The following is a 27,012-nucleotide window of genomic DNA, read 5'->3' on the forward strand; positions in this document are numbered from 1 at the left end:
TGTGGCATCCCATTTGCCAAGCATTGGAAGGTCAAACACTCAGAGAGAAGGCGAGAAAGGGCAGAGAAGCTTTCTTACCTCGCATTTCTTTCTTCCCCAGCTCCTCAGACCAGTAGGGGCCAAGAAGAGTGTGGGTGGACCCTGAAAGAAGTGGGGAGCTATGAGAGCAGGCCCAAATGTATCAGCAAATAACCTTAGATCCTACGTCAAGGTGGCCCACAGAACAGTGTGGAGTGAGGTAAGGGGAGAGAGAAGTTTATGAATAAGCTTTTCCTAAGGACCTGTCAAATCTGTCTCGCTCTCTCTGAACCTTTGACAGGGCTATTTTTTATTTGTTTCTTTGTGTTTTCTCTTTTGAGATGGTCTTATGTAGCACAGGCTATCCTGCAACTAGCCAAGGCTAATCTTGAACTTCATTTCCTTGTGTCGTAACCTCCCAAATGCTCCTTTACATATGTACCACCATGCCAGACAGAACAGTGAGTTTCAATGCTTGTCTTCGAGCCCATGGTCACACCAAGGCCTTCACGTGAAAGTGTCTATATCTTTCAGGGAGCATAACTCCATCCTCCTGTTGTGTAAATGTAAATGGCAGGAAAAGAGGAAAAAGATAACAGGCAACCTTTCAGGGCTTTGGGGACTCTAAGCACATTCTCTTATTTTTTTTTTTTTAAAGATTTCATTTTATGTATGTGAGTACACTGTTGTTATCTTCAGACACACCAGAAGAGGGCATCAGATCCCCATTACAGATGGTTGTAAGACACCATGTGGTTGCTAGGAATTGAACTCAGGACCTCTGGAAGAATAGTGCTCTTAACTGCTAAGCCATTTTTCCAGCCCCGCCCATTCTTTTTAATTGCAGGGTTTTTTTATTTGTGTTTTCATTTCGGAAGTACTGGACCCAATACGTCACTCAAGCGCGCGCGCGCGCGCGCACACACACACACACACACACACACACACACACACACACACACACACTGCCCAGAATCCTCTGCCATGGGGAGAAGCTCACCATTCCGCATGGACACTGTGGATGTTCTCCTGAGTCTTTAGCTGTGCTTGTATGCTGAGCCTTGGATTCCTATGGTTTGTTCCCCACCAAGGACTCAGTGAGCCATCCTGGCTCTTGGCACCTGGAGTCCCTGCCTGTCTCCTTTCAACCCTGTACCTGCTTCCCCTAGCAGGCCCCTCCATCAAGCACCTTGGCTACCTAGACCCTGTCCTCAAGGAGAATGAAAATAGAAGGCACTGCATTTCCTCCCATTTGATATCTTCCCTCTTCTTCAGATTGTACAAGGTCTGCAAATGTTGGCTCAGGTATCTAGGTACATTGTTAGTAAAGGTCACTTGAAGGGTACTTTGTAGCCTCTCCCCTTGTTTCAGTGAGCAGAAAACATAGGGGATAACTTAGCAGCCTAGGACTCCGCTTGGCCTGAGCTATGCACACACCTCTCTCTGTCCCACCCCCTCAGAGCTGGAGCTGCATCTACTCCCCTTAATACCCCCTTGATAGCATCCTATTTCTATCCGAATAAACCCTGGAACACGATCTGAGAACCACACCATGGTCAACAGGCCAGTCCAACTTAGACTAGTTTTGGGCACATGTACAATAAGGCAAACTGTCCGAAAAGTGAACTTTTAGGGAGAATCCCCTATTTATCATCTTATGCCTATGCATAATTGGGTGTGTGTATGATTGAAAACAGATGCACTATTACAAGCAATATGCTCAGGGAGAAAGGGCTTACATAACCCATAAACTTGCCAATCAAAACAGAAAATCTCCCCAAATTATCTCCTTAGTAACCAAACTCTTTTCTTGAACCCCATAAAAGAAGATGTCAGGGACTGGAGAGATGGCTCAGCATTAAGAGCATTTAGTGTTCTTATGGAAGACTGAGTTCAGTTCCTAGCACCTGTCTTAGTTAGGGTTCTCTGGAGTCACAACTTATGGGTAGTCTCTATATAGTAAGAGAATTGGTTGATGACTTAACAGTCTGTAGTCCAACTCTCCAACAATGATCAGCAGCAGCTGTGAATGGAAGTCCAAGAATCTAGCAGTGGCTCAGTCCCAAGAGGCAGGCAAAAAGAGACTCTTCCTTTTTCCAATGTTCTTATGTAAATCTCCAGCAGAAGGTGTGCCCCAGATTAAAGGTGTGTACCAGACTGGAGAGATGGCTCAGCGGTTAAGAGCACCCAACTGCTCTTCCAGAGGTCCTGAGTTCAATTCCCAGCAACCACATGGTGGCTCACAACCATCTGTAAAGAGATCCGATGCCCTCTTCTGGTGCATCTGAAGACAGCTACAGTGTACTTATAAATAAATTAAAAAAAAAAAAAAAAAAAAAGTGTGTACCAACAACACACCTAGGTCTGGGACTTGCTTTGTCCCAGGTGACCTTGAACTCAGAAATCTCCTTGCCTTAAGCTCCTGGGATTCATAGCCACTTTGCCTCAAGGCCTCCATACCAAGCTCCACATCAGAAACTTGTATCTCCCAGCCTCAAGATCAGGATCACAGGTGAGCCTTCCATTCTGGATTGTAGTTCATTCCAGATACAGTCAGGTTGACAACCAGGAGTAGGCACTATAGCACCCATACTGAACAGTTTACAACTACGGGACACTCCATCTCCACGTGTTACAGCGCTATCTACTGGCTTCTGGGGATACTACACATACAAGAGCACAGACAGACACATACAAACATACATATACATTCCAAGCCATAGTTGGAACCCTCCGTGGTGTTTGCTTATATAGCTCACTATCTTGACAGTTCGTCCTTTCCTGTTCTTTACTACTGCTTTAAAGAAACCTCCCTCACTACTTTGTAATCTCTCTGGGCTTTTATTTCAATTCTTTGAGTAAGACTACAAGCACCTGGTTATACCCAGCCCAGACTCTGACCACAAGAAACGTCAAGGGAGGAGTACCTGTTACCGGGTCTTCAGGTACACCAAACCAAGGCGCAAAGTATCTGGAGTAGAAGTCATACGGGGGAGGCTGGGGATTTAGCTCAGTGGTAGAGCGCTTACCTAGGAAGCACAAGGCCCTGGGTTCGGTCCCCAGCTCCGAAAAAAAAGAACCACAAAAAAAAAAAAAAAAAAAAGAAGTCATACGGGGTCGTCTGCCCCCCAGACTCTCCTTTGACAGTGAGGATGAGGCCTTTCACCTTTCCTGTCTTCTCAATTCCAGGCAGAGGCTCTGTGTTCACCTTCAGGCTCTCTAGAAAGGACCTTGGGCACAGACAGGATGGGTTAGGAATAAGCATCTCCACACTACCCTACATACAAGGGGGAAGAGGCTGGACTGCACCCAGATGGCTCAGCAGAGGGAAAGGAGAGCCTGCCTTGACTTCTACCCATGGGAAAGAGCGTGGCTGGGCCAAGCAAGCATAGTAGTGGGTGTCTCTGATCCTAGCACTCTGGTGGCAGAGGCAGGTGGATCTCTGTGAGTTTGAGGCCAGCCTGATCTACAGAGTGAGTTCCAGGCCAGCAGGAGCTACATGGGGAGACCCTGTCTCAAAGGAAAGAAGAAAAAGGAAGGTAAGCCACGCTTTGGAGCTAGCACAGCCTGACCAAAGCAGAGTTAGAAATCTGGGTGCTAGCATGTAAATGGTCCAACGTGGTGTTTACCTGTCATAAGAATCGCTGAGCCGGGGCTGGAGAGATGGCTCAGTGGTTAAGAGCACCGACTGCTCTTCCCGAGGTCCTGAGTTCAAATCCCAGCAACCACATGGTGGCTCACAACCATCTGTAATGAGATCTGATGCCCTCTTCTGGTGTGTCTGAAGACAGCTACAGTGTACTCAAATATATAATAAATAAAATATTTAAAAAAAAAAAAAAAAGAATCGCTGAGCCGGACCAGGAGGTTTTGGTATCTGGGGAGTACCGGATGTCCTGGACTACGGTGTCACCTATGGCTGCCTGTGAATCAGACCAAAACTTCTTAGAAGCCAGTTCTTCCTCAGTTGTTGGATATTTGTCTATCGCGCCAGAAGCCCTGGGCCACATTAACTGGGCAGTGATGTGTGCTTATACCAGAGAGAGAGAGACAGAGAGAGACAGAGACAGAGAGACAGAGAGACAGAGAGACAGAGAGACAGAGAGACAGAGAGACAGAGAGACAGAGAGAGAGACAGAGAGAGAGGCAGAGAGAGAGGCAGAGAGGTCAGGGGTTTGGGGTCAGCCTTGGCTAGTAGCAAACGTGAAGCCAGGCTGGAATGCCTGAGATCCTGCCTCAAAGAAAACAACAGAACAAAGCTGCAGAGGGCACAACTTTGACTCCAGCTCATGCATGGCAGAGGTAGGAGGCTCTTTGGGAACTCGAGGCCTATATTGTGCATATAGTGAGGTCAAGGCCAACCAGGGCTACACAGTGATATCCGACACACCTCCAGAGACATGCCTCCATCCCCACATAGAAGGAAAAATCTCTTCTGAAGTATGTGCTGTGAGCCAGGTCCACCACTGTCCCCAGGTTCCATGAGGCTCCTTCAGTTTCAGGACTCAAGGTATGGCATAAAGACAGCTAACTTCCTGACCAACCAAAGGACCTTTCAGGGGCTCATGTAGCTTCCCCTCTGCCATCCTCGAAGCAGGCACTGTTCATCAGTGCTCAGCACATGTCCCAGCACACAGCTCCATCAGGCAGGTCCACAGGACTCCAGTTTTTAACCCCACCCCCACCCCTCCCTCACCTCTCTTTCCCCTGCTTTCTATTCCTGTCTGCCTCTCTCAAGTTTGAGTCAATCTAGAATCAAGTCTGAATCCCTGTGTCATTTGTCCTTCACAGTGGGAGCTCCTTGCCCACCTCATTGAGTTGGAAAAAGTAAATGAAGTAGCTGTATGTGCACCCACAACTAGAACACCCCATGTCTGATCCGTATGTCAGGACCCAGGGCTAGCCCCATAATTGGAACTTGTCTTATCATGCTCTGCTCAGCAAGCCCACTATCTTTATTGATTGGAAATTCAACCCTTCATGGTCCAAAAGGTCCGGATAGCTTCCTCATCACCTCCTTCCAGTCCCCCTCCCCGACCCCCGTCTGCCCCAAACTATCTTACTTCTGCCCCACAATGGCGATTATGTTGGTCATGGTTAAATCAAATGAGTCAGGTGTAACTGTACAACTTGTAACCCTAGTATTTGAGAGGCAAAAGAGGCTAGCCTGGGCTACGCAGTGAGGAAAGAAAGGTTCATTGGAAGCAATCAACCTTACTAAATAAACACAACACTAGCATTCTGACCTGGAATGACCTAGGCTTCCAGAGCAATACATCCACTGGACGGGGCTATTTTATGGGACCATGTCACGCCTGAGCTTCTGAACACAAACAACCGCATCGCATCACCCAGGCTCAACACAAATTCTTTTCACCAACCTTTATCAAGTCTTCAACTTCATGGAAGTCCTAGAAGGGGAACAGAGATAAAGTTATTGCCGAGCAGGGGAACTGTGGGCTAAACACAGTTTGCAGCAGTAACTACACCTGGTATCATTCTGTGAGAATACAGTAATTAGGAGCTAATCTGGGGGAAGGTTGGGTAGAGAGGAAAGTCCAGGACAATCCCGTCTTCTGCTCTTCTGGCCTTTAGTTCCCCACTCATAGTGACAAAGGTCAGGGTGCTGTTCACGTTCTCTGGACAGAGGAGGGGTCAAAGGTCAGGAAAATAAGTGTGATTGTGTTCTCTGGGGGTTCATTGCTGTTTGTCTTCTTGGTGGTGGTGGTCATATAGTGTGTGTGTGTGTGTGTGTGTGTGTGTGTGTGTTCCTGTAGAATGAACCCAGAGGGTCACACATTCAAGTACCTGCCACTAAGCTACTTCCCCATTCTCCTAGGTCTTTTATCTTTGATTGGCATCTCTCTTACCAGTAGGCTGGCCTTGAATCCTCACTGTGTCCCAGGAAGTCTGTGAAGTTTTAATCCTCTCTTCTCAGCCTCCTGATCAACTGGGAATTGAGGACAATTTCACCAACCTAAACTTGCCCTCATTCTTCTCCTCTGCCCACACACACAAAACCATTTCATTGTTCATGATCAAATTCTATGACCTAAAAGTAAACTGTCCCCTATACTTGGTCCTTAGCTAGTTGTACTGTTGTGGGAAGAGGCATAGTTAACTGGGTCACAGGTGAAGGGTCTCACACAGAGGGGTTTAAGACGGGCACTAAGACAGATTGTCAGGGAATTAGAAGTTGACTAAAACTCCGAACATCCTGCTCACCGGTACACCAGGGGTTGGAAAAACCACACTAGGCAAAGAACTTGCATCAAGATCAGGCCTGAAGTACGTTAATGTGGGAGATCTAGCTCGGGAAGGGCACTTGTACGATGGCTATGACGAGGAGTATGGCTGCCCCATCCTAGATGAGGACAGGGTTGTGGATGAGTTAGAGCCTCAGATGACAGAGGGCGGCGTGATCGTTGATTACCACGGTTGTGATTTCTTTCCTGAACGCTGGTTCCATATAGTGTTCGTGTTGAGGACAGACAATGGTATATTGTACAAAAGACTTGAAACAAGGGGTTATCACGAGAAGAAACTACAAGATAATATTCAGTGTGAGATTTTTCAAGTTCTCTATGAAGAAGCCATGGCATCTTACAAAGAAGAAATTGTGCATCAGCTGCCCAGTAACGAGCCAGAGCAGCTAGAGGACAATATCAACCAAACCTCAAAGTGGATCGAGCAGTGGGTGAAAGACCACAACCCTTAACTTAGAGGCCGGGCAGCTGGGCAGCCAGGCCACCGAAGTCCACACCTTCAGTCTCAGATCTTAGGAGGCAGCAGCCGGTCTACATAGTGAGTTCTAGGCCAGCGAGGGCTGCACAGTAAGACTCGGTTTCATAGAAAGAAGACCTGGCCCCAGTCACTCGGTCCACACAGTACAAATGCCTAAGGATGAGCAGAAGAAAACTTGGGTTGCAGCTCTAGCTGCTGCCTGGTTTCTTTTTCTCCATGAGAAAGCTTAAACAATCTCAGATATGAATATAACTTATTAAAGGTTGAAAATTGCCTTCAAATTGAATTGATAATAAATCTGATTAATGGGTACATATATCTTAAATTTAATCACTAAAATGTAGGTGATCGCTTAAAATAAAAATGGAAAATTAAAGAAAAAAAAAAAGAAGTTGACTAAAAGAGTTGTTAACACTACAAGCAGACAGGCAAACAACATGGTGGCGGCTTGAGCAGAGTTAAGGCTCCAGCACCAAGGACATGGTGGGGTTCTGAAGAGAGAAAATCAGTGTCCATGTTGCAGAAGTGTATGTGATGGGGTCTCCTTTCTACCTCTCTGAGTTTTGGGGTGGTTTCATAGCACAAGCCTTCCCAGGAAGGAGGCAGGCAAAGAGGTATGGAGCAGGATGTATGGCCACCAGGACCCTGAATTAGTATAAAGTCACTCCCCCAGGTGAGAGTTCCTGACACTGGAAGTCTGCTACTTAGGGATGCTCAATGTCTAACAGGGTGCCTGTCAGTATCTTGGGAGTGAAAGCACTTCTGTACCATACTGTGGTCTGAGTAGTGGCTACATTCTAACACCCTACCCTCACAAAGGGCCACAGGCCTTTGAGGATTATAACTTGGCCAACATCTGGGCCAAGGTTAGTGCTTCCTCTCTAAGTTCAGTGTTGCTAGTGCAAAGAAACTCTTAAAATCACGGACCAGGCCACCATGGCCACCACGATGGACCGTATCCCCTGAGCCATGAGCCAAAACAAGGCTCTGCTCTCTTAACTTGCCTCTGTCAGATACTCTCTTGCAGCAACAGGGAGGAAATGAGTACACCAGATTACATGGTTGAAAGGGCTTGGCTAACTCACAAGTTTGTCTCCTGCTAGGCACAGGCTCCCTCAAGAACTTAAGGGCACTTGAGTCTGTAGAAGACACTGCTGGGTCTCCTCCCGCCCTAGCTCCGCCCCCTCCTGCTCTAGCCCCTCCTCTTCCCACTCTAGCTCCTTGCACTAGTCATCTTATCCTTCAGCTCGTCTGTCTAGCATCCACTTTCCTCAACCATGAGTCACAACTTCATATGGGGCAACATAACTTGTTGGGATCAATGCCCTTGAAGCCCTCCATTGTTGATGTTATTATTATGGTTAGAATTAAGTATGACTGGGTTCATGGAAAATCCCCAGCCAGCTGCAGAAGACTAATATAAATCTGATGGTCAAGAAAAATAATAATATGATACAGTCAACCTGCTGACTAATAGATATGACAAACCTGTGACCTTTCTGACATCTTGTCAACATCAACCGATTCCCTGACCACACGAATATTGTGTTGTTGGCCTGCGTAAATGTTTCTTACTCCCCCGCTCCTGTTACCCATGTTATGGGATAAATTTAGCCTTGGGGAAAAATAAAATTGTCGCCTTGATCAGACTCTTGTCTTGGCATCCTTCTTTGTGTCTCTTGTCCCCCATTCTCTTCCAGGTACCCTCAGACACCTTCGCTTACAAATGGCGCCCAGCGTTAGGCTGTTTGGAGGTCTCCTGGAGGAGAACGTCATCCCCCGTGAATAGGCAGGCCTGTCTTCCTTGTTTGTCGAAGCCTTTGCTCCCCCTCAGAGCCTTTGTTCCTCGGCTTCTGGCAACCATGGACTGCCCGATCTTGGTTCAGAGGCTTGGTGTGTGTTTCTCCCCGGACGATGCAGATCTCAGTGGTGAGTGATGGGACAAGCATTCTACAGTCACCTTTTGTGATAGAATTCAGAGAGTCACTCAGGACGGGAAGAATAGGGTTAAAAAAATTTTTTTAAATTAAAAAAAAATCTTAGATTTTGTAGGAAATATTTGTCCATAGTTCCCCCAGGAGGGAACAATTGATTGTTTAATGGATTGGCTAACCTTGTTGCTGAAGTCTGCCCTCTGTAATGAATATAAGTTGTGTGCTTTTGGGGTTTGAGGTTGCCTCTCCCTGCATGGATGCGCAACCCCACGTACGTGAATTAAAAACCTTATACCCTCATGCTATTGCAGCGGCCACTTTGTCAATCTGTGCTCTGTGGGTGGTGCTCCTGAGGTAAGGCCACTATGGGGTCTTGCAACATTTTGGCGCATCAGTTGGGAATTGCACTCCCCCCAGACCACAATTGTCAGAGAGATCTGGAGGTAAGCTCGAGCAAATCTGTGTTTTGTGTTCTGTGTTACTTTCTGTTTTGACTCTGTGTCATGTTGTCTCATCTTTGTTTCATGTTGTCTTGTGTTGTCTGCATCTGCTGTCTGAAGGGTTTGAGTCCCCCCTGGAGAGGGATTAGAGTCCCCTTGGTGGTTGCCGTGGGTCCTATGAGGGGCTTATTATGGCTGTGACAGGCAGACATGCTAGTTGTCACAGGCTACAGGCCCTAAAGGATGCTCTAGGAAGAGAAAGGAATCTAGAGGATACTCTGGAATCCCGTTGGGAGGTGGGATCAGATGGTCCACCTCATCCCGGAAGCAGTAAGGTTAAGCTGCAGTTTGGGCCAGGTACTGAAGGTACCAGGCATCTGTGGAAATTGGTTATAGGATGCTTTGTCTTGGTCTTGTTTGTCTAGCTTGTTTTCTGTGGGATTGTTGAGTGTCTTTTTGGCTTTTGTTTCGTTTTTGGACTTGGACTGACGACTGTGTTTGAAATCATGGACTGAGGACTGTGTTTGAAGTCATGGAACTGTTCGTTTTGTTTGTCAAGGAATTTTACTTGGTCCTCTTGGTGCTTAACTTGGAAATAATTTGGTTGAGAGAAATTGTTTTCTGCCTGGGAGTTTTGTCTTTCTCTTTGGAGCCTCCTCCCCAAGGAGAGGTGCCCCTCCCTTTGATCCCCTTGCCCTGAGGGGGAAAACAATTCCAGTTGCTGCCTCCAGTGGCCAGACCTTCGACCCTTGCTCACAGAAGGAGAGCGTTCATTAAGAGAAGTTCTTTAAGGGAGCCTGCCTTATCTGCTGGCCCAGATATTCCAAGAGAGGAGTCCGTCTCCAACATTAAGTCACCTTCCCCGTTAGTCATCATTGACCTAGAGAGTGCCTCTGAATCTATCCCCGCAGCAGTCAGTTCCTGCCCCTGTGGTCAAAATGTCCCAGGTTGGGGGGCAGGGGAGCCCCTAAAGTAGTTTCAGAGAGAGTCTGCAGCAGACTGTGAGTAACTTTGTTTTGCCAGACAGAACAGGCTTTACTCCAGGATGATAAGAGGAGGAAGTCTTGGCACGGGCTCTTCAGCTTACACCTACTGGAGGCTGTGACCAAGGTCAGGATCAATGTTTTCTTCTCCATGGCCTCTAACCGAGTGAGACAAGTTGGTGAAGGGCTGCTACTGCAGTCCTGGGAAGGCTGTAGTTCTATTAAAGGTCAGTACTCCGGTGTTAGCAATCTCTTCATGGATGTAAGAGGCAGGAAACCCAACCCAATTGTGACCCCTGCCTCAGGAATGGCAGCGGAAAGAGTCCTTATAGTCAATCATCTCTGACTATAGCCTACTCTCTGATACCAGAGGCTTCAGTCGGATCACACACCCCTGGGCAAGCCTCCTTTGATATTCAGATGCTATTTTCTCCTGGTCTTTTGGCTCAAGGTCGCCAGGCATGTCTGACAGCCTGGAAGAAACTTCCCCCCTTAAGTGGACGAGACATATAATTCTTTTGTCAGCTGCTTGGCATCTAGCACCCAGGTCCTAACCATCTCTCCATCCTTTTGTTATTAGTTCTTACTGGAAGCCTAGTGACGTTTGGAGGCTGGGTCTCTTGAGAGGCAGAGCCACTGAGCTGACACTGAAGGGAGGTACTCCTTAAGGAGAATCTAAGTCCAGAGTGTCAGCCAGTAACAGACCAGCTGCCCCTCTGCTCGCCTTTCTGTTTCACAGGCACAAAGCTTGCACTTATTTTTGCAATGGCCTTTTCATCCCAAGAAAGCTTCCTCATTTAGCTGTGTGACTGAATGCTACTTGTCACCTGATCTGGTTGTTCCAGCAGCTCTCACCAGGCCACCCCCTAGATTTCTTGCCCAGCCCCTTTCTCCTGTTCTTAAGAATTTTATCACCTAATACACTGTGTTGTTTGACTTATAATACCTCCTGTCCTACTAATGTACATGTCTCAGATTCCCGTTGTGAAGGTTCTAATTCTAAAACAAGGGGATGGTGCATCCCCCTAAATATTAAATTTACCTCCGTGGTTTGAAACCAGGATTGGACAAGTAGGATCTTAGAATGTTCCAACCAGGAGCTGATACAGGGATTATATTTACATAAAATTGTTAAAAGACCCTGTGCATTCCTACTCCTTGGCTTCTGGGCACTCATCCAAAGAAGGAGCCCAGGGAGGCACTGAACACGGCACAGGGCACACATGCAACTTCATCTACAGCCTGCACTCCACTGAGAGGAGCTGCTTGCTCCAAGAACTGCACCGCTTCGAGTTCATTGCTGTCTCACATGAAGAACTGGAAGCTCTGCCACCCACTCCACGACAACTGAGATATGTGTTCTTCTACAGTGTGATAACTTCTGTTGGGTTTGGCTTTTTGGATAACGCACTTATGATTGTTACATGAAACCAAATTGAATTGTCTATTGGAATTATTTTGGGAATTTCAACAATGTCAATCAACATGTTATTTTTCCTTCTATGTTGCAACATATTATTTAATTTTCAGCTATTGATACTGTACAGTACTGAGTTGGGGTTCGCTTATTAGAAAGGCAGTGTTTAGATACTTCCTGTGTCTTAGAATATGGTTAAAGAAAGCTTGAAACAGATCACAGAAGGCTTGGAAAAGAGAAAATGAGGAAGAGAAAAAGCTGAGAGCTGATTATCAAAATTGGTTCTCCACCCTGCTTCCTTCTCTGTTGGGCCCCGTAGTAGGCTTTCTTTTGGTTATATCTTTTGGCCTTTGGACATTTAATTGTTTAACCAGCTTTGTTAAACAACAGGCAGATAATAGAGCAACAAAACCTATTCAGGTATATTATCATAGGCTAGCTATGGAGGATGCTTTGATGATGGCCAAGCTCACCTACATATCTCCTCCCAGCCCAGGCAAGGACATTTTTGTCCTTCAGCCAAATGAGGCCAACATTCTTTTCTGCCTGCTGTCCTGATGCCTTTGCTGAAAAAAATCAATGAATTGTCACCATGCGTGCTGAGCTGGACAGTCAATGACGGGTAAGAGAGTGATATATTCACGAATAAAGGGCCTAAGACACGAGGGCCACCATTAGCTGCTGCCTTATCCCATGACGGACCCTGGCCACAAGATTCTCTTGGCCATGTGACAAATATCACTCCAACCTAAGACAGACACAGTTCCTGAGGGGCTCATTCCAGGACAGCATGGCCATTTGGCCACCTTTTCATTTGACTATAAGGAAGGGGGAGATGTTGGAAGCGATGCCCTTGAAGCCCTCCATTGTTGATGTTATTATTATGGTTAGAATTAAGTATGACTGGGTTCATGGAAAATCCCCAGCCAGCTGCAGAAGACTAATACAAATCTGGTGGTCAAGAAAAATAATAATATGATACAGTCAACCTGCTGACTAATAGATATGACAAACCCGTGACCTTTCTGACATCTTGTCAACATCAGGGCCGATTCCCTGACCACACGAATATTGTGTTGTTGGCCTGTGTAAATGTTTCTTACTTCCCCCCTTCCTGTTACCCATGTTATGGTATAAATTTAGCCTTGGGGAAAAATAAAATTGTCGCCTTGATCAGACTCTTGTCTTGGCGTCCTTCTTCACATCTCTTGTCCCCCATTCTCTTAAAGGTACCTTCAGACACCTTCGCTTACGAATGGAGATGTTGCAAACAATGTGTCAATTGTACAAGGCTTCTGAACACCCAGCAATCAAAAAATTAATTCAAAATCTTATGTGTAATGAATAGAAAGTGTTTCTGGCTGTGCTCACCCATGTTGTGGCATGTCGTCGCAGCAAACTCGAGACAAGCACACTTTGCATTCCCCATGCCTTTACTTCTCAGACCAATGAAATATGTAGGTTAGATCTGAGACTGTGGCATATTATAAACTGCACCATTTCTACTGCACATACGATGTGTTCCTCTTACAGAAACATAGGTTTACTTATAGAGAGCAAAGGTGTTTCATGTTTTTCAATGGCCATTTTCAGCAAATAAGTATCAAATCAGAATCTCTTTGGATTTGTATTGCAATGTTTGATTTTATCTTTCAAGAAAACAAAAAAAATTAATTTGTGCGATTGTTTTGCCTGCATGTATGTCTGTGCGCCACGTGTGCACAATGCCCTCAGAGGCCATAGATTCCCTGGGAGTGGAGTTCCAGAGGGTATGTGAGCCACTGTGGTTGCTGGGAACTCAGGTCCTCTGGAAGAGCAGCTGGTGCTCTTTTTTTTTTTTTTTTTTTTTTTTTTTTGGAGCTGGGGACCGAACCCAGGGCCTTGCGCTCGCTAGGCAAGCGCTCTTCCACTGAGCTAAATCCCCAACCCCGAGCAGCTGGTGCTCTTAACCACTAAGCCATTTCTCCAGCCCCTGAAATGTTTGACTTTTAAAATTACTCTTTGAGTTTTAGCTACCTGGCTGGGTGGGAAGGACACCCACTGCCAAGACAAATAATCTGGGGTTCAATACCTCAGTCCACAAAATGGAAGAAAAGAACAGATTCCTAAAAGTTATGCTCTGAGCTCCGCATGTACACTGTGACATTTGTTTGTGAATACACAAAAAGTGATTAATTAATTAAAATACAATAAAAATTGCTTGAGGACTCTAAAACCCTTTTCTGTTCTCTATAGACATGTCCCATACATGGTACACAGATAAACGTGCAGGCAAAACCACTTACACACATAAAAATAAATGGAAAATTTACAGGTGAAAGAAGGAAAGTCCAGGGGATCAGAGATAAAGACAATAAGACAGATGGGCTCGGGAGGTCTTGCATAAGCTATGTTCTATGCCAAGCAAGCTTAATCAAGAAGTACATAACTTTATATACTAGTTCAAGGGGAGGGATGGCTCAAAGCCAGCGGAAACTATCATACAATGGGATGAAGTCATCAGGGAGCTAGACAGGCAGTGTTGCACAAGGTGAACATAGTTATCTCCAGAACAACCCCGACAGAGCACACAGTAGCCTGGGGATTTGACAACTGCAGCTCATACTGTGGGAAGAGTTGGGTCATTGGGATCTAAAGTCACAGCTCTGCCAACCATATTCCAGGATTCAGAGAAGGAGCTGTGTTCCTTTAATCAGAAGCTCCATGTATCAGAGCCTCAGGGGAAGCCTGGGGTCAGTCCAGCCTTTGACAATAACAACAAAAAGTAATTGTTTTTAGTTGCTGTTTAAGGAGCTGGGTGTGGTGGCTCAAAGCTATAACAGCAGCACCAGGAGACAGAGGTCGGAAGACTGAAAAGTGTAAGTTCCGCCAGGCCCAAGTACCAAGTCCCAGGCCAGAGTTAGGTAGAGAAAAGGCAGGGGGTGTGGCTCAGTTGGTAGAGTGCTTGCCTAACATGCATGGAGCTGGGAGTTTGATTCCCCAGCTCTGCAGCAAAGGTTTGTGTTAATGAAAGCCTGTGACACCCAGACTTGGGCTTGGCACTAAGAGCACAAAGGAGTTCAAATCAGCCTGGAACATGAGACCCAATCTCAAAAGAAAAAACTCTGTTAAGGCCTATGTACCTGATGCCTGTATAACAAGACATTTTAAGCTGTTACTAATGTTACAAGGAAACTTTCTCATGTGCTGTAGGTTGATGTCATTATGCAGATGAAGGCAGACAAGACAAAAGAGACCTGCCATTGGACAAGAAATAAGAGAGGCAGGACAGAGGTTTTAGAAGTGAAGGAGAAAGGCGAGAAGGAGCCGGAACTGGGAGAACATGGTGACAGATGTTAATGTTATTCTCTGCACATAGATACAGGTTGTTATGACTATTTTTTTTTCTTTCTTTTTTTCGGAGCTGGGGACCGAACCCAGGGCCTTGCACTTGCTAAGCAAGCGCTCTACCACTGAGCTAAATCCCCACCCCGTTATGACTATTTTTAATGGATGGGTATATACAAGATTTTGTGCTGTCTAGATGAGCAAATTATATCTTATCAATTGGATCAAAGGATATTATGTGGTGTTCTTTTATGGGTGACCTAATTGTGTCCACAGTAAAAAGAGCCGTGGGATAGGTGGCCTCTTTATGAAGCTGCCATGGCAGTGACCTGCCTTGGGAACTAGATGGGTAGAGAGATTGCTGCCAGGCTCAGAGAGTAGCTGTTGGCAGTGTGAGATGGAGCTTAGTGAGTGAGACATTTTGCTGACTGAAATGAAAATATCCCACAGATGCCATGTGGCCCTACATACAGTGCTGGCACGAGCACAGGATAAAAGAAACCATTTTTTTTTTATTTTTACCACAACAATGTGCTGTAACTACTAAAAAACTTTGTCATGCCTGAGTTGATTCCATAGTCTGTTATGCTCTGTGTTTTGGTGTTCTTGGAAGTTGATCGCAATTGAAGTCAGTTTGTATAGTTAGTCACAATACACTTGGACCTGAACCAACCACCTGCCAGCACTTCCTGCACCCGTGTGTGATAAACAGCCGTGGGCTGGACCCCAACATAAGAGAGATACCTACAATATAAGAAGCCATTAGGAATATGACTTCCATTCAGAGTAGGAGTCAAGTAAAGACCTCCCTGAGAATTGACATCCTAGTTGGCAGAAAGGACATATACATGGGCAACTGACATTCTGGTTGACAAGTTGGGACATAGCTGAATACCCCAACCAACGAGGACAGGATAAATGTTCAATAAAGACACATTCCTATGGAAATCCCCAATCCCTAAATCCTGATTGGTGAAATATCTTGGCACAGATATTTAAAAGCTCTGTAGGATCCTGGCTCGAGGTCACAATCCACTAAGTCAGTTTTACAGCCTTGGTCAATCAGTCCTGGGGTGAATGCTCAATAAATTACCCCTGGCTGGCTGAGATCAGAGTTGGTATGGTTTGTTGGGTGACTCCTGGACCCCCACAAGATCAGCAGAAGACTATGTGGAGAATATCACACCTCCATTTTTCAGACATTACACTATACACCAAATCCATTGTGACCATGCAAATCCCTCTGCCACATGCAAATTAATTAAGGTTTTAAAGAAACTCACAGGACTAAGCCACGGTGGTACCTGCTATAATTGTAATACTTGGAAGGTGGAGACAGTAAGAACCAGAATTTCACTGTCATCTACACAAGAAACTCGATGCCAGCCTCAGCTATCTGAGACCCTATCACCAAACAAACAACAATAAATACATAAATAAGCAAAGTCCACCTTACTTCTTTTGTGAAACAACACAGCTGCAGAAGCCAGGGTGGCGTGGCCACACAAGGGAAACTCAGCCTCTGGGGTAAACCACCTCAGTCCGAATCGGGAACCTTAGGAGGAGGAAAGGTCAAAGAAAAGGAAGATCAAACCCACAGAGTCAGGTTAGAAACACTTGAGCATCCTCTTCTCTAAATCATTGGTGTCGCTAACAGGAAAATCCTTCCCTACAGGGGTGAGCCTGAGGTAAAGAAACATTCTGCTCTCCTGGGAAGATCCCAAGGAGTTTGATCCCCAGGATCCACATGAAGCTGTCCTTCAACCTTACACACACGCTGCAGCATGTGCATAGGTACACACACACACACACACACACACACACACACACACACAAATAAATGTAATAAAAACTTTAAATGTGTATTTACTTTGTGTGAAGTTGTCAGTTGGTTGCAGTTTTCGGACGAAAGCTGTTTCGGAGAGGTTCATTTCCCTCGCAATATGCTGATGAGCATCTTCATCCAATGTCTTAAATAAAAAAGAAAAAAATGCCATTGAGTGTCTGGAACACAGATCTGACTTAACACAGCAGCTTATTTGACATCAAAAGTCAAATACTTAGACTTGGTATAGTGGTGCACATCTTTCATCCAGCACTTGAGAGGCAGAGGCAGGCAGATCTGAGTTGGAGACCAGCAGCCTGGTCTACAGAGTGAGTTCCAGAACAGCTAAGCCTATGCAGTGAGACCATGTGTTGAGAGAGAGAGAGAAAGAGAGAGAGAGAGACAGAGACAGAGACAGAGACAGAGACAGAGAGACAGAGAGACAGAGACAGAGAGAGAGAGAGACAGAGAGGGGAAGAGGGAGGGAGGGACAGAGAGAGACGGGGACAGGTTATGTTTGTGGTAATTTGAATGTAACTGGTCCCCATAGGCCTATAGGGGAGTGGCACTATTAGGAGGTGTGGCCTTGTTGGAGGAAGTGTGTTGTTGTTATAAAAATATAAAAAATAAAAAAATGCTGTCTTGGGGTTGGGGATTTGGCTCAGTGGTAGAGCGCTCGCCTAGGAAGCGCAAGGCCCTGGGTTTGGTCCCCAGCTCCGAAAAAAAGAAATTAAAAAAAAAAAATGCTGTCTTTTATCCTCCACTTGATCTGGCACTTCCGTAGCCCCAAGATACCTGCTAGATATCTTCATCTCAGTCAGCAAAGGCTCTCACCCTCTTTGCTCCATCCCATATCACACTGCCGAAGACCTCTCTCTGAGCCTGTTAGCAATCTCTCTACCTATCGGTTCCCAAGGCAGGTTTCCCTGCCAGAAACACACATCCCAACTCCGTGGTGGCCCAGACCAGCCGCCCCACAATCCGTTACACTTAAATCTACCCATGAAAGACCACATAACACAATAACCTTTGATCCAATTGATAAGACATAATTGCCCACCTAAACATACAAAGCCCAGTACACATCCATCCCTTAACAACATTCATAACAACCTGTCAACCTGTAAAGGCACAGCGTGGAATCTTAACGTCAGCCTCCATGTTGTCCCTTGGCTACTCTCTCTCCCCCTCTTCCATTCCCGTCTCCTCCTCTTCCTTCAAACTTTTCTCCCCATCCTTCCTTCTCATCCAATGACAGGCCTCATTCTATCTTGTACCTGCCTCACCTGTGACATCATCCCACAGTGTGTCACTGTGGGGGCGGGCTTTGAGGTCTCCTACGCTCAAGCTATGACTAGTGTGACACTCAGTCTCCTCTGCTGCCTTTGGATCAAGATGCAGAACTCTTAATTCCTTCTCCAACAACATGTCATGCTACCATGTCCTGCCATGATGATTAACGGACTGATCTTCTGAACCTGTCAGCCAACCCCAATTAAATGTTGTCCTTATAAAGGTTGTTATGGTCATGGTGTCTCTTCACAGCAATAGAAACTCTAAGATGAGGCTTGAAAGGAAATTCAAGCTACATGGTAAAGAATTAAGCGCTCTCTCTCTCTCTCTCTCTCTCTCTCTCTCTGTGTGTGTGTGTGTGTGTATGTGTGTGTGTGTGTGTGTGTGTGTTTTAGATTTCTGTGGTTTCTTATTATCCTATGAGTTTCACTAGAGTTGCTTACAGGAACATGAATTAAGGTTACTTACAGCATTCAATGAGCAATTCAACACCTATACCACTAAGAAAATGTCTCTCCCTCCCACTAACTGCCTGTAAATCCTTGGAGATGATAGGGCCTCAGAAGCACTGTTCTGAAACTCATTCTTCATCTTGCCTCTGATCCTTGAATGCAGGGACTGCAGGTAAAGGGAGTGCACTCTGTGTACATGGCACTGAAATCCAACTCAGGATTTTGTGCTGAGACACATCCTCAGCCCAATTTCCTTCATTCTAACAAAAATATATTTTTTAAAACACAGCCACATCAATACATCCTATATCCTAGTTCTTGGAAGATGAAGGCAGGGGGATCCCGAGTTCACAGTCATTCTCAACCATATAGCAAATTTAAGGCTAGCCTGGGCTACATGAGACCTTGTCTCCAAAACAAAACAATTGATTGGTTGATAGATAGACAAATAGATAGACGAGATAGATGATAGTGATAGTAGTAGATAGATGATTGATAAATGATTCATAGATGGTGGATAAATGATTGATAGTAGATAAATAGGTAGTAGATAGATGATAGAAAGATGATGGATAGATAGACAGATAATAGATGATAGATAGATAGATAGATAGATAAATAGATGGATGGATGGATAGATAGATAGATAGATAAATAGATAGATAGCTAAGGTATATAGGTAGATGGATAGATGATGGATAGATAGATAGATAGATAGATAGATAGATGATAGATGGTGGATAGACAGATTATTAGCTTTTTATTTTGAGTGGCTCAAAACCAAGGCTTTAACCAAACATTATACTACCTGGCCATCACAAACTCTTTATCATCCTATTAACACTTTGCAGAAAGGAAAGGTGCCAGCAAGCAGAGAAACAAGGGCCATCATAAGACTTCTAAGGGAGTGCTGAGTGGGAACCATTGCTGAAAGAGTCTGATAGTCTTTTTTTTTTTTAGATTTATTTATTTGTTTATTTATTTATTTATTTATTTATTTAATGTATGAGTACAATGTTGGTGTCTTCAGACACACCAGAAGAGGGCATCATATCCCATTATAGAGGCTTGTGAACCACCATGTGGTTGCTGGGAATTGAACTCAGGACCATTGGAAGAGCAGTCAGTGCTCTAAACCTCTGAGTCATCTCTCCAGCTCCCGAGTCTGATAGTCTTAAGCCCTTCCCCTGACCCGCTCAGATTGTCCTCTCAGAAAGATGCCAGGGGAATCCTGGTGTGTGCATTAAAGTATGAGAAGTCCTGTAGTATAAGCCATGTCCCTGTGTGCAAGGCAGCCAAGACACCCACAGGAAGCTATAGCAAGCCATGTCACTGAGCAAACCATTGGGGCAGGCAGGGTTGCTTTGTTTGGGGGTTGGGGATGCTGGAGGCTGAATTCAGGTGTTACCCGTGTTCTGTGTGTGTGTCTTCTGCCTTGAGCTTCATCTGTAGCCCTGGGATATGAAGATTTTAACAAGAAGTACTATAGGTTTAAAGATGCTCACAACCAGCCAGGCATGGTAGTGTATGCCTTTGACTCCAGCACTTGGAAGGCAGAAGCAAGCAGATCTCTGTGAATTTGAAACTAGCCTAATCTACAAAGTGAGTCGATGATAGCCAGGGCACTGTTACACAGAAAAATCCTGTCTGGAAAAAGCTAAACAAAACAAAACAAAACAAAAAAACCAAAAAAAAACAAACAACAACAAAAAAAACAAAACAAATTCACAACCGTCTGTAAGTCCAGTTGCAGGGGATCCAATGCCCTCTTCTAGCCCCTGCGGGCATCAGGAATGTACATGGTATACACACATACGTGCAGGCAACCGTTCATACCCATGAAAGAAAAATAAATCTTTGGACATATAACTTTATCGATAAGGTCTTATGCTGGGTCTGGACATAGGTCAGGTTTGGGTGAAGTAGACAGGAGAGTGTACACAGAGTCTTGCATTGGTAAGTGTCTTAAGCAGGACACAGCCTCACTTTGGTTCTCCTAAAATCAGGGAATATAGTATAGCACATATGGGTAGAGTCCCCGAGGTTGACTTATAGCATGAACTCTCAAGAAAAGAAGACACACACACACACACACACACACAGACACACACACACACTCACACACTCACACACCACACACACACCACACACACACTCACACACACACCACACACACACTCACACACCACACACACTCACACACACATACACTCACACACACACCACACACTCACACACTCACACACCACACACACACACTCACACACACACACCACACACACTCACACACACTCACACACTCACACTCACTTTTCATTAGAGTATTTATCTTTCCATCTTATACTTCAAGCTTCTTTTGCAGAGAAGTTCAACCCTGATCAGAGGGTGTGACTTAGTAGCAGAACACAAGTTTGGTGTGTACAACCCACCCTCCAAATAACCAGACCCAGCTGTCTGTTTTGTTTTGTTTGAGACATGGTCTCAGGTAGCCTCGGCTGGCTGAGCTAGGTAGCTAAAATGACCCTGAACTTCTGGTCCTTCTTCAACCACCTCCAAAGTTCCGGGATGGATCACAGACATGCACCCCAGTGCCCGGCAGCCCTCTGGCTTCAACAACCATTCCTCCTTGGCATCCTCAAGGAGATCAAATTCCCAATACCAAAAGCAGAGTGATGTTTGCTGCTCAGAGTGCCAACATCCGGCAGTGTGAGACAAGAAGACGCTAGCTGACTTCTTAGAACCCATAGGATTATTGAGTCGGAAAACCAGAATAAAGTTTTATTTTATACTCCCATCTTGTGGCAACACAGAGTCATGGCAGCCTACATATGACAACTTGTCTTCTGGGTCACTGTCCTTCTACTGTATTACCCTTCAGAGAAGCCAGAGCATCTGGTACAGGAAGTGCTAAAAACAGGAAGGCATTGGGACCCTTCCCTGAGATGGAACTCATAAAGGAGGCACCGTCCTAACGCTTCTGATGGAGGCCGGGGTGTAGCTCAGTGGTAGAGTACTTGCCTAGCGTGGGTGAGGCCCAACCTCCAATTAGAAACAAACAAACAAACAAACAAACAAACAAACGCTACCATATAACCCAAAGTTTATGCTCACTGTTTTATTTTAGGCTTCACACATCCTGGGCAAGATCTACCCTACCAAGCCACAGCCCCAGTCTTCATACTCACTTTTTATGTCCTGTCCAATTCACTCCAAGGTAAACCCACAGAATTAGTGACTGTTGGTTAACAAGAATGTAGATTGTTGTCTATATGCAGGTGAGGGCAGGCATGGGATAAGGCAAGGCCTGTGATTGGGCAGTGAAAAAGTAAGGCAGGCACAGAGTTTTGGAGAGAGGAGAGAGAGACAGAGAGAGAGAGAGGAGAAAGGGGAAGAAGAACCAAGATGGAGGCAGAGAAGGAAGACCCAGATCTGTGTGGCCTTAAAGAGCCACAGGTAGTTATGAATATTTTATAAGGGATGGATTTTTATAGGACAATTTGTCTTATCTAGGTGGGCAGTTTATATCAATATTGATTGGCTGAGTTTATTGGTGCATGTTTTGTGGAGTGAGAGTTTAAGATATAATTCTGATTGATAAATTATAAGCTTATTGAGTTTTGGTTTTAATGGGCTACTGGATGTTTTGACTATAACCACAGGGGGCGATGCTGGGAATGTGAGCAGAGTGTGCAACAAGAGAGCCAAGAGACAGGTGATCTCTGTATGGGACTGGATAGATGTCAAGATCACTGCAGGGCCCAGAGAGAAGCCGGCGGCAGCGTGGGATGGAAATTGGGAACTTAACGAGTCGAGTGGAGACGTTTTGCTGATTGAGATGAAAATACCCCGCAGATGCCATGGCCTGCAGGAACCAGCAGTAGCATGGGTTGGTGAATTCATTTCTTATTATTTACTACTACACAAGAATTCTATTATTCTTCCTTTATTATTACTATCATTATTATTATTATTAGATATGTAAAGTTGTGTGTGTCTACATGTGGGTGTGTATACATAAGTTTAGGTACCCAAGGAGCCCAGAGGTATTGGAACCCCTGGAGCTGAAGTTACCTGTGAGCTTCCATGAGGGTGCTAGGAATTGAACCCAGGTCCTCTAGAAAAGCAGCAAGTGCTCTTAACCACTGAGCCATCTCTCAAGAATTCTGGGAGTTTTTTATATGTATTTTTAAGAGTTATTATTATTTACCTATCTGAGTTTTTTGCCTGCACGTTTGCCTACACATCACATGCACACCTGCCTAGTGCCTGCTGAGTTCAGAAAGGCACTGGATCCCCTAGATCTGTAGCTACAGATGACTGTGAGCCACCACAGGCTGCTGACAAATGAACCTGAGTATTCTACAAGAGCAGTCTTACCTGCTGAGCCATCTCTCCAGCTCCTAGCAAAAATTCTTAGGAGAAAGGTTTGCCACAGTTCAGTTGATTATAACTTTTTCATAGTGTTCTTCATGAGCCTACCTGGTGCCTCCCACATGCTGGGCACCGTATGTTAGAACAAGTCAAGTGGGTTAGGAGCTTGGAGCCATTGCTGACTGAATTAAAACCAAGATGAATCTGGCCCTCTGGGAGATGTGGTGTGCCGCTGTGAGTGGGGAGAATCAGCCGCTTAGGAGAGAGAGACCCCAGGAAATCACATTAGATCTGAATAGATATTCAGAGCTGGGCATGATGGCCCATGTCTTTAATCTCAGCTCTTGGGAGGCAGAGGCAGGTGGATCTTTCAAATCTTTGATCTGGAAGATAAGGACAATAACGAAGCCCCCACTCCTGGGGTGTTTGTTCAAAGTAATGTGATCCGTGAGCAGCATTGTCTGGCTTAGTCCTCCACAGTCAGTGTTCTGTGCTGAAGACCCAGTGCTAGAAGTTAGCTGGGGTACACGGGAAGCAGAATCCCATGCCAATGTCTCCTCCTTTTCTTCTCTCTCTCTCTCTCTCTCTCTCTCTCTCTCTCTCTCTCTCTCTCTCTCTCTCTCTCTCTCTCTCTCTGTTTTTGAGACAGGCAGCGAATCCTCTGAGTCACCAGATCTTGGTCCCGGGTCTCACTGGTTTCTTGCCATTGTTACATTAGTATTTGTAATTCCTTTTTGTTTCTGTTTTCCAGGCGGTATCTGAGGTCATCATCAGTTTGTTGCTGTAGATGTTTGAGACAAGACCTTGTTATATAGCTCTGGCTGTCCTGGAACTCCTTTATTGTAGACCAGGCTAGCCTCAAACTCAGAGATCCACCTGCCTCTGCCTCCCAAGAGCTGAGATTAAAGACATGCCATCATGCCCAGCTCTGAATATCTATTTTAAAGTTTTTTTTGCACTATCTGTTCCATCTTTTATTTAACCCACAACCTGTCTTTGCCTTTATCTCGCATATATAATATTACATTTTGTCAAATTTTTCAAGAGACAGAGGTCTGGAAAATAAAAAAGAAAATGATAAAAGCTCTTGGGTCTTTATTGTTCAGAATTGTTCCTTTTCTTTTTTTTCGGAGCTGGGGATTGAACCCAGGGCCTTGTGCTTGCTAGGCAAGCGCTCTACCACTGAGCTAAATCCCCAACCCCTTGTTCCTTTTCTTTACACAACTTTGTTGTTTTCATTTTGTTTTGTTTTTGAGACATGGTCCCATGTATCCCAGGATGGCTTGAAACTTGCTACGTAGCTGGAGTGACTTTTAACTCCTGATTACAGGGAGGGAGGGAGAGATTGGGGGGAGCAGAGAGAGAGAGAGAGAGACAGACACAGAGAGAGAGACAGAGAGACAGAGAGACAGAGAGAGAGACAGAGACAGACAGAGACAGAGACAGAGAGACAGAGAGAGAAGAGAGAGAGACAGAGAGAGAGAACAGATCCTTTAATTCCAGTTCTCAGCCCTACCACTCCTGATTTACGGAATGTTTAGGTAAAATGTAAATACCTAGGTGGAATGTTAAGGCCTAGGTAAAATGTTACGGTCTGGGTAACTGTTACCCGCCTAGCCTGCCATTATAAGGAAAATTTCTTACATGTTTCTGCTGTTCTTAGGAAACCGTCTAATGCTGAGATTGATTACATATTCTGTTATGTTCCGTGCCCTTGGGAACCAGTCATGATATAAGTCAGTAGAATTGTTTTGTATAATTACCCAAATAAGCTTGGGCCCAAAACAGTTACCCAGCAGCACTTCCTATACCTGTGTATAAGCTTTTATAGTATTGGCGTTTATAAACTGCTCTGAGATGAACCCCAACATAAAGACACATCTGCACCAATATAAAAAACTATTTGAAATAAGACTTCCATTTTAAGTAGTGGTCGAATAAAGTTTAAATCCCAAGACCTCCCTGGGAACTGACATCCTCCTTGGCAGAAAGAGACATGTACGTAGGAAATGGATCTCCTGGTTGGCAAGTTAAGACAGGAATGTTAGAGAGGTTCCATCCTGGTAGATGAGTTAGGACATGAATACTAGACAAGTCAAGTCCCCTGCCACAGCTGAATACATCAACCAATGAAATAGCATACATGTGTGACAAAGACATGTTCCTGAGGAAATCCCTATTCTGAATTCCTGATTGGAGAACTAACTTGGCACAGATGTTTGTGGATTTTGGGCTTTAAAACCCTCTAGGATCTTAATTCCGGGTCATGGTTCAGTTCCCAAATCTGGACCATGGCCCTGGTGCACCAGTCCTGGGGTGTATGCTCAAAAACTCTCCCTGTCTGACTGAGATTAGTGTTCGTGTGGTTTGTGAGGCAAAACCCAACATGTGGAGCTAGAGATCAAAATCCAGGGCTTCTAGCACACCAGTGAGACACAGTCTCAAACCCTACAACAGCCAGTTATCAAGTATTTAAAAAGCTCAAGGTACAAAGTCTAGCCTAAGCCTGTACACCAAGTTCTTCAGATAGTCTCATCTCAGTCAAATCATTTTCAATTAAGTTTATTGACTGATATTATAATAAAACATACAGATTATACGTATCTATGGGCACCATACAATGTTTTGATTTGATCAAATTTTAAATAAGTTAAAAAAAAAAAGACAAAAATGCACAACCAAAATTCACTTAACATCTCAGGGCCTTTTCCTTTGATGGAATCCGATATTGTCTAAGGATATACTCCCGTAGTAGAGTCCTTGCCTACTCTACTCTTGTGGGTTCAAGCCACAGCACAAAACAAAAGCAAGCAAACCAAACCCAGCATCACTCCACTCTCTAGTCCTCAAGGTCCCTGCTGCCTGAAGGTCTTTTAGTCTCTGTGGTCAGCAATGAAGAAAGATCAAAGTTCCTTGTTGTGGTTTCCCCTGAAGTTACTGTGTTTTGATGCTAATTCCACTGCCCCAAGGACAGCTGCCTAGTCATACTCAGGACTCAGGTGACTTCACCAGAACCACCTCGCCATTGAATTTGTAAAGTACAGGTGAGGGGCAGGTACAGGGTAGAAGGAGGCCTGTCATTGGAGGAGAAGGAAGGATGGGCGGGAGAGAAGTTTGAAGGAAGAGGAGGAGACTAGGGGAGAGAGGAAGAGACAGGGCGGGGGAGAGGGGCTGAGAAGCCGTGGCAGGACAAGATGGCAGGTGATGTTAAGCTTCTGCTCTGTGTATTTACAGGTTGTTATCAATATTCCTAAGGGATGGATAGTACTGGGCTTTGTATGTTTAGGTGGGCAATTATATCTTATCAATTGGATCTAAGATTATTGTGTTGTGTGTTCCTCTATGTGAGGGTTTGAGTGTGGGAAAGTGTGCGGCCGGGATGTGTTTCCGCCAGGATATCTAGCAGGTATCTTGGGGCACCGCGGCACAGACCTAGCGGGGTAAAAGACCAACAGTACTTATTATTTATATATTTTTACAACAACAGTACCTTTGCCAAGCCATAGCCGGATTGCGATGTGAATAGCTAGAGGAAAGCCCAGGGTGCAGTACTGAGGCTGTACTCTGCACTGTGCACTTTGGAATGCTGAATCCTTGGCTAGTCGTGGTTGTTCCACCTTCATAGCCCCCTTCCACTCCTACTTAGAGGAATCTTAGACTATCCTAGCTCGAAGAGACAAAGGCAAGAGGAGCTCTGTGAGTTCAAGACCAGCCTGATCTACATAGTGAGACTGTTGCAAACAAGCAAGACAACAAAAAAGAAAAATTATAAATAACATAAAACATATTTTAATGGGCAAGTAGATAAAGATAGATAGAGAAGGTTGCAGAGATGGCTCAGGAGTTAAGAGCACTGACTGTTTTTCCAAAGGCCCCAAGTTCAATTCCCAGCAACCACACGGAGGCTCACAACCATCTATAACTGTAGTCCTGTGGAATCTGATCCCCTTTTCTGGTGTGCAGATGTACATGCAGATAAAACACCCATAGACATAAAACAAATAATTCCAGTGCTCAGGAGGCAGAGGCAGGTGGGTTTGAGGTCAGCCTGGTCTACAGAGTATCAGAACAGTCAGGGATATACTCTGTCTCAAAAACCAAAAACATTGGGCTGGAGAGATGGCTCAGTGGTTAAGAGCACTGACTGCTCTTCCAGGGGTCCTGACTTCAATTCCCAGCAACCACATGGTGGCTCACAACCATCTGTA

The 27,012-nt window shown here is 45.1% G+C and overlaps 2 protein-coding genes and 1 pseudogene across 6 annotated transcripts in view; 1 reads left to right on the forward strand and 2 right to left on the reverse strand.

The window, feature by feature from the left end:
- Positions 1-27,012, reverse strand: part of Rufy2 (RUN and FYVE domain containing 2) — a 90,988-nt gene that overhangs the window by 2,012 nt on the left and 61,964 nt on the right. For 3 of the 5 annotated variants that reach the window (XM_063279538.1, XM_039099096.2, XM_063279540.1), the window contains exons 19-22: positions 16,734-16,833; positions 16,320-16,418; positions 5,400-5,429; positions 79-141 (exon numbers count right to left, since the gene is read on the reverse strand). The gene's annotated coding sequence lies outside the window, so the exon portion shown is untranslated. Of the gene's footprint in view, positions 1-78; positions 142-5,264; positions 5,430-5,888; positions 5,969-16,319; positions 16,419-16,733; positions 16,834-27,012 lie in introns of all 5 variants that reach the window. The other 2 variants (XM_063279537.1, XM_063279536.1) reach the window with 2 other exon arrangements.
- The window catches only part of Pbld2 (phenazine biosynthesis-like protein domain containing 2), a 30,913-nt gene that overhangs the window by 2,012 nt on the left and 1,889 nt on the right, over positions 1-27,012 (reverse strand). The window contains exons 2-10 of the mRNA XM_039099156.2: positions 16,734-16,833; positions 16,320-16,418; positions 5,550-5,657; positions 5,400-5,431; positions 3,889-3,941; positions 3,648-3,683; positions 3,136-3,248; positions 2,946-3,011; positions 79-141 (exon numbers count right to left, since the gene is read on the reverse strand). Of these exons, the coding sequence (XP_038955084.1) occupies positions 79-141; positions 2,946-3,011; positions 3,136-3,248; positions 3,648-3,683; positions 3,889-3,941; positions 5,400-5,431; positions 5,550-5,657; positions 16,320-16,418; positions 16,734-16,833 (670 nt within the window). The remainder of the gene's footprint in view (positions 1-78; positions 142-2,945; positions 3,012-3,135; positions 3,249-3,647; positions 3,684-3,888; positions 3,942-5,399; positions 5,432-5,549; positions 5,658-16,319; positions 16,419-16,733; positions 16,834-27,012) is intronic.
- On the forward strand, positions 6,226-7,140 carry Taf9-ps (TAF9 RNA polymerase II, TATA box binding protein (TBP)-associated factor pseudogene; annotated as a pseudogene).

The sequence above is a fragment of the Rattus norvegicus genome, chromosome 20 (genome assembly GCF_036323735.1).
Source record: "Rattus norvegicus strain BN/NHsdMcwi chromosome 20, GRCr8, whole genome shotgun sequence".
NCBI lineage: Eukaryota > Metazoa > Chordata > Mammalia > Rodentia > Muridae > Rattus > Rattus norvegicus.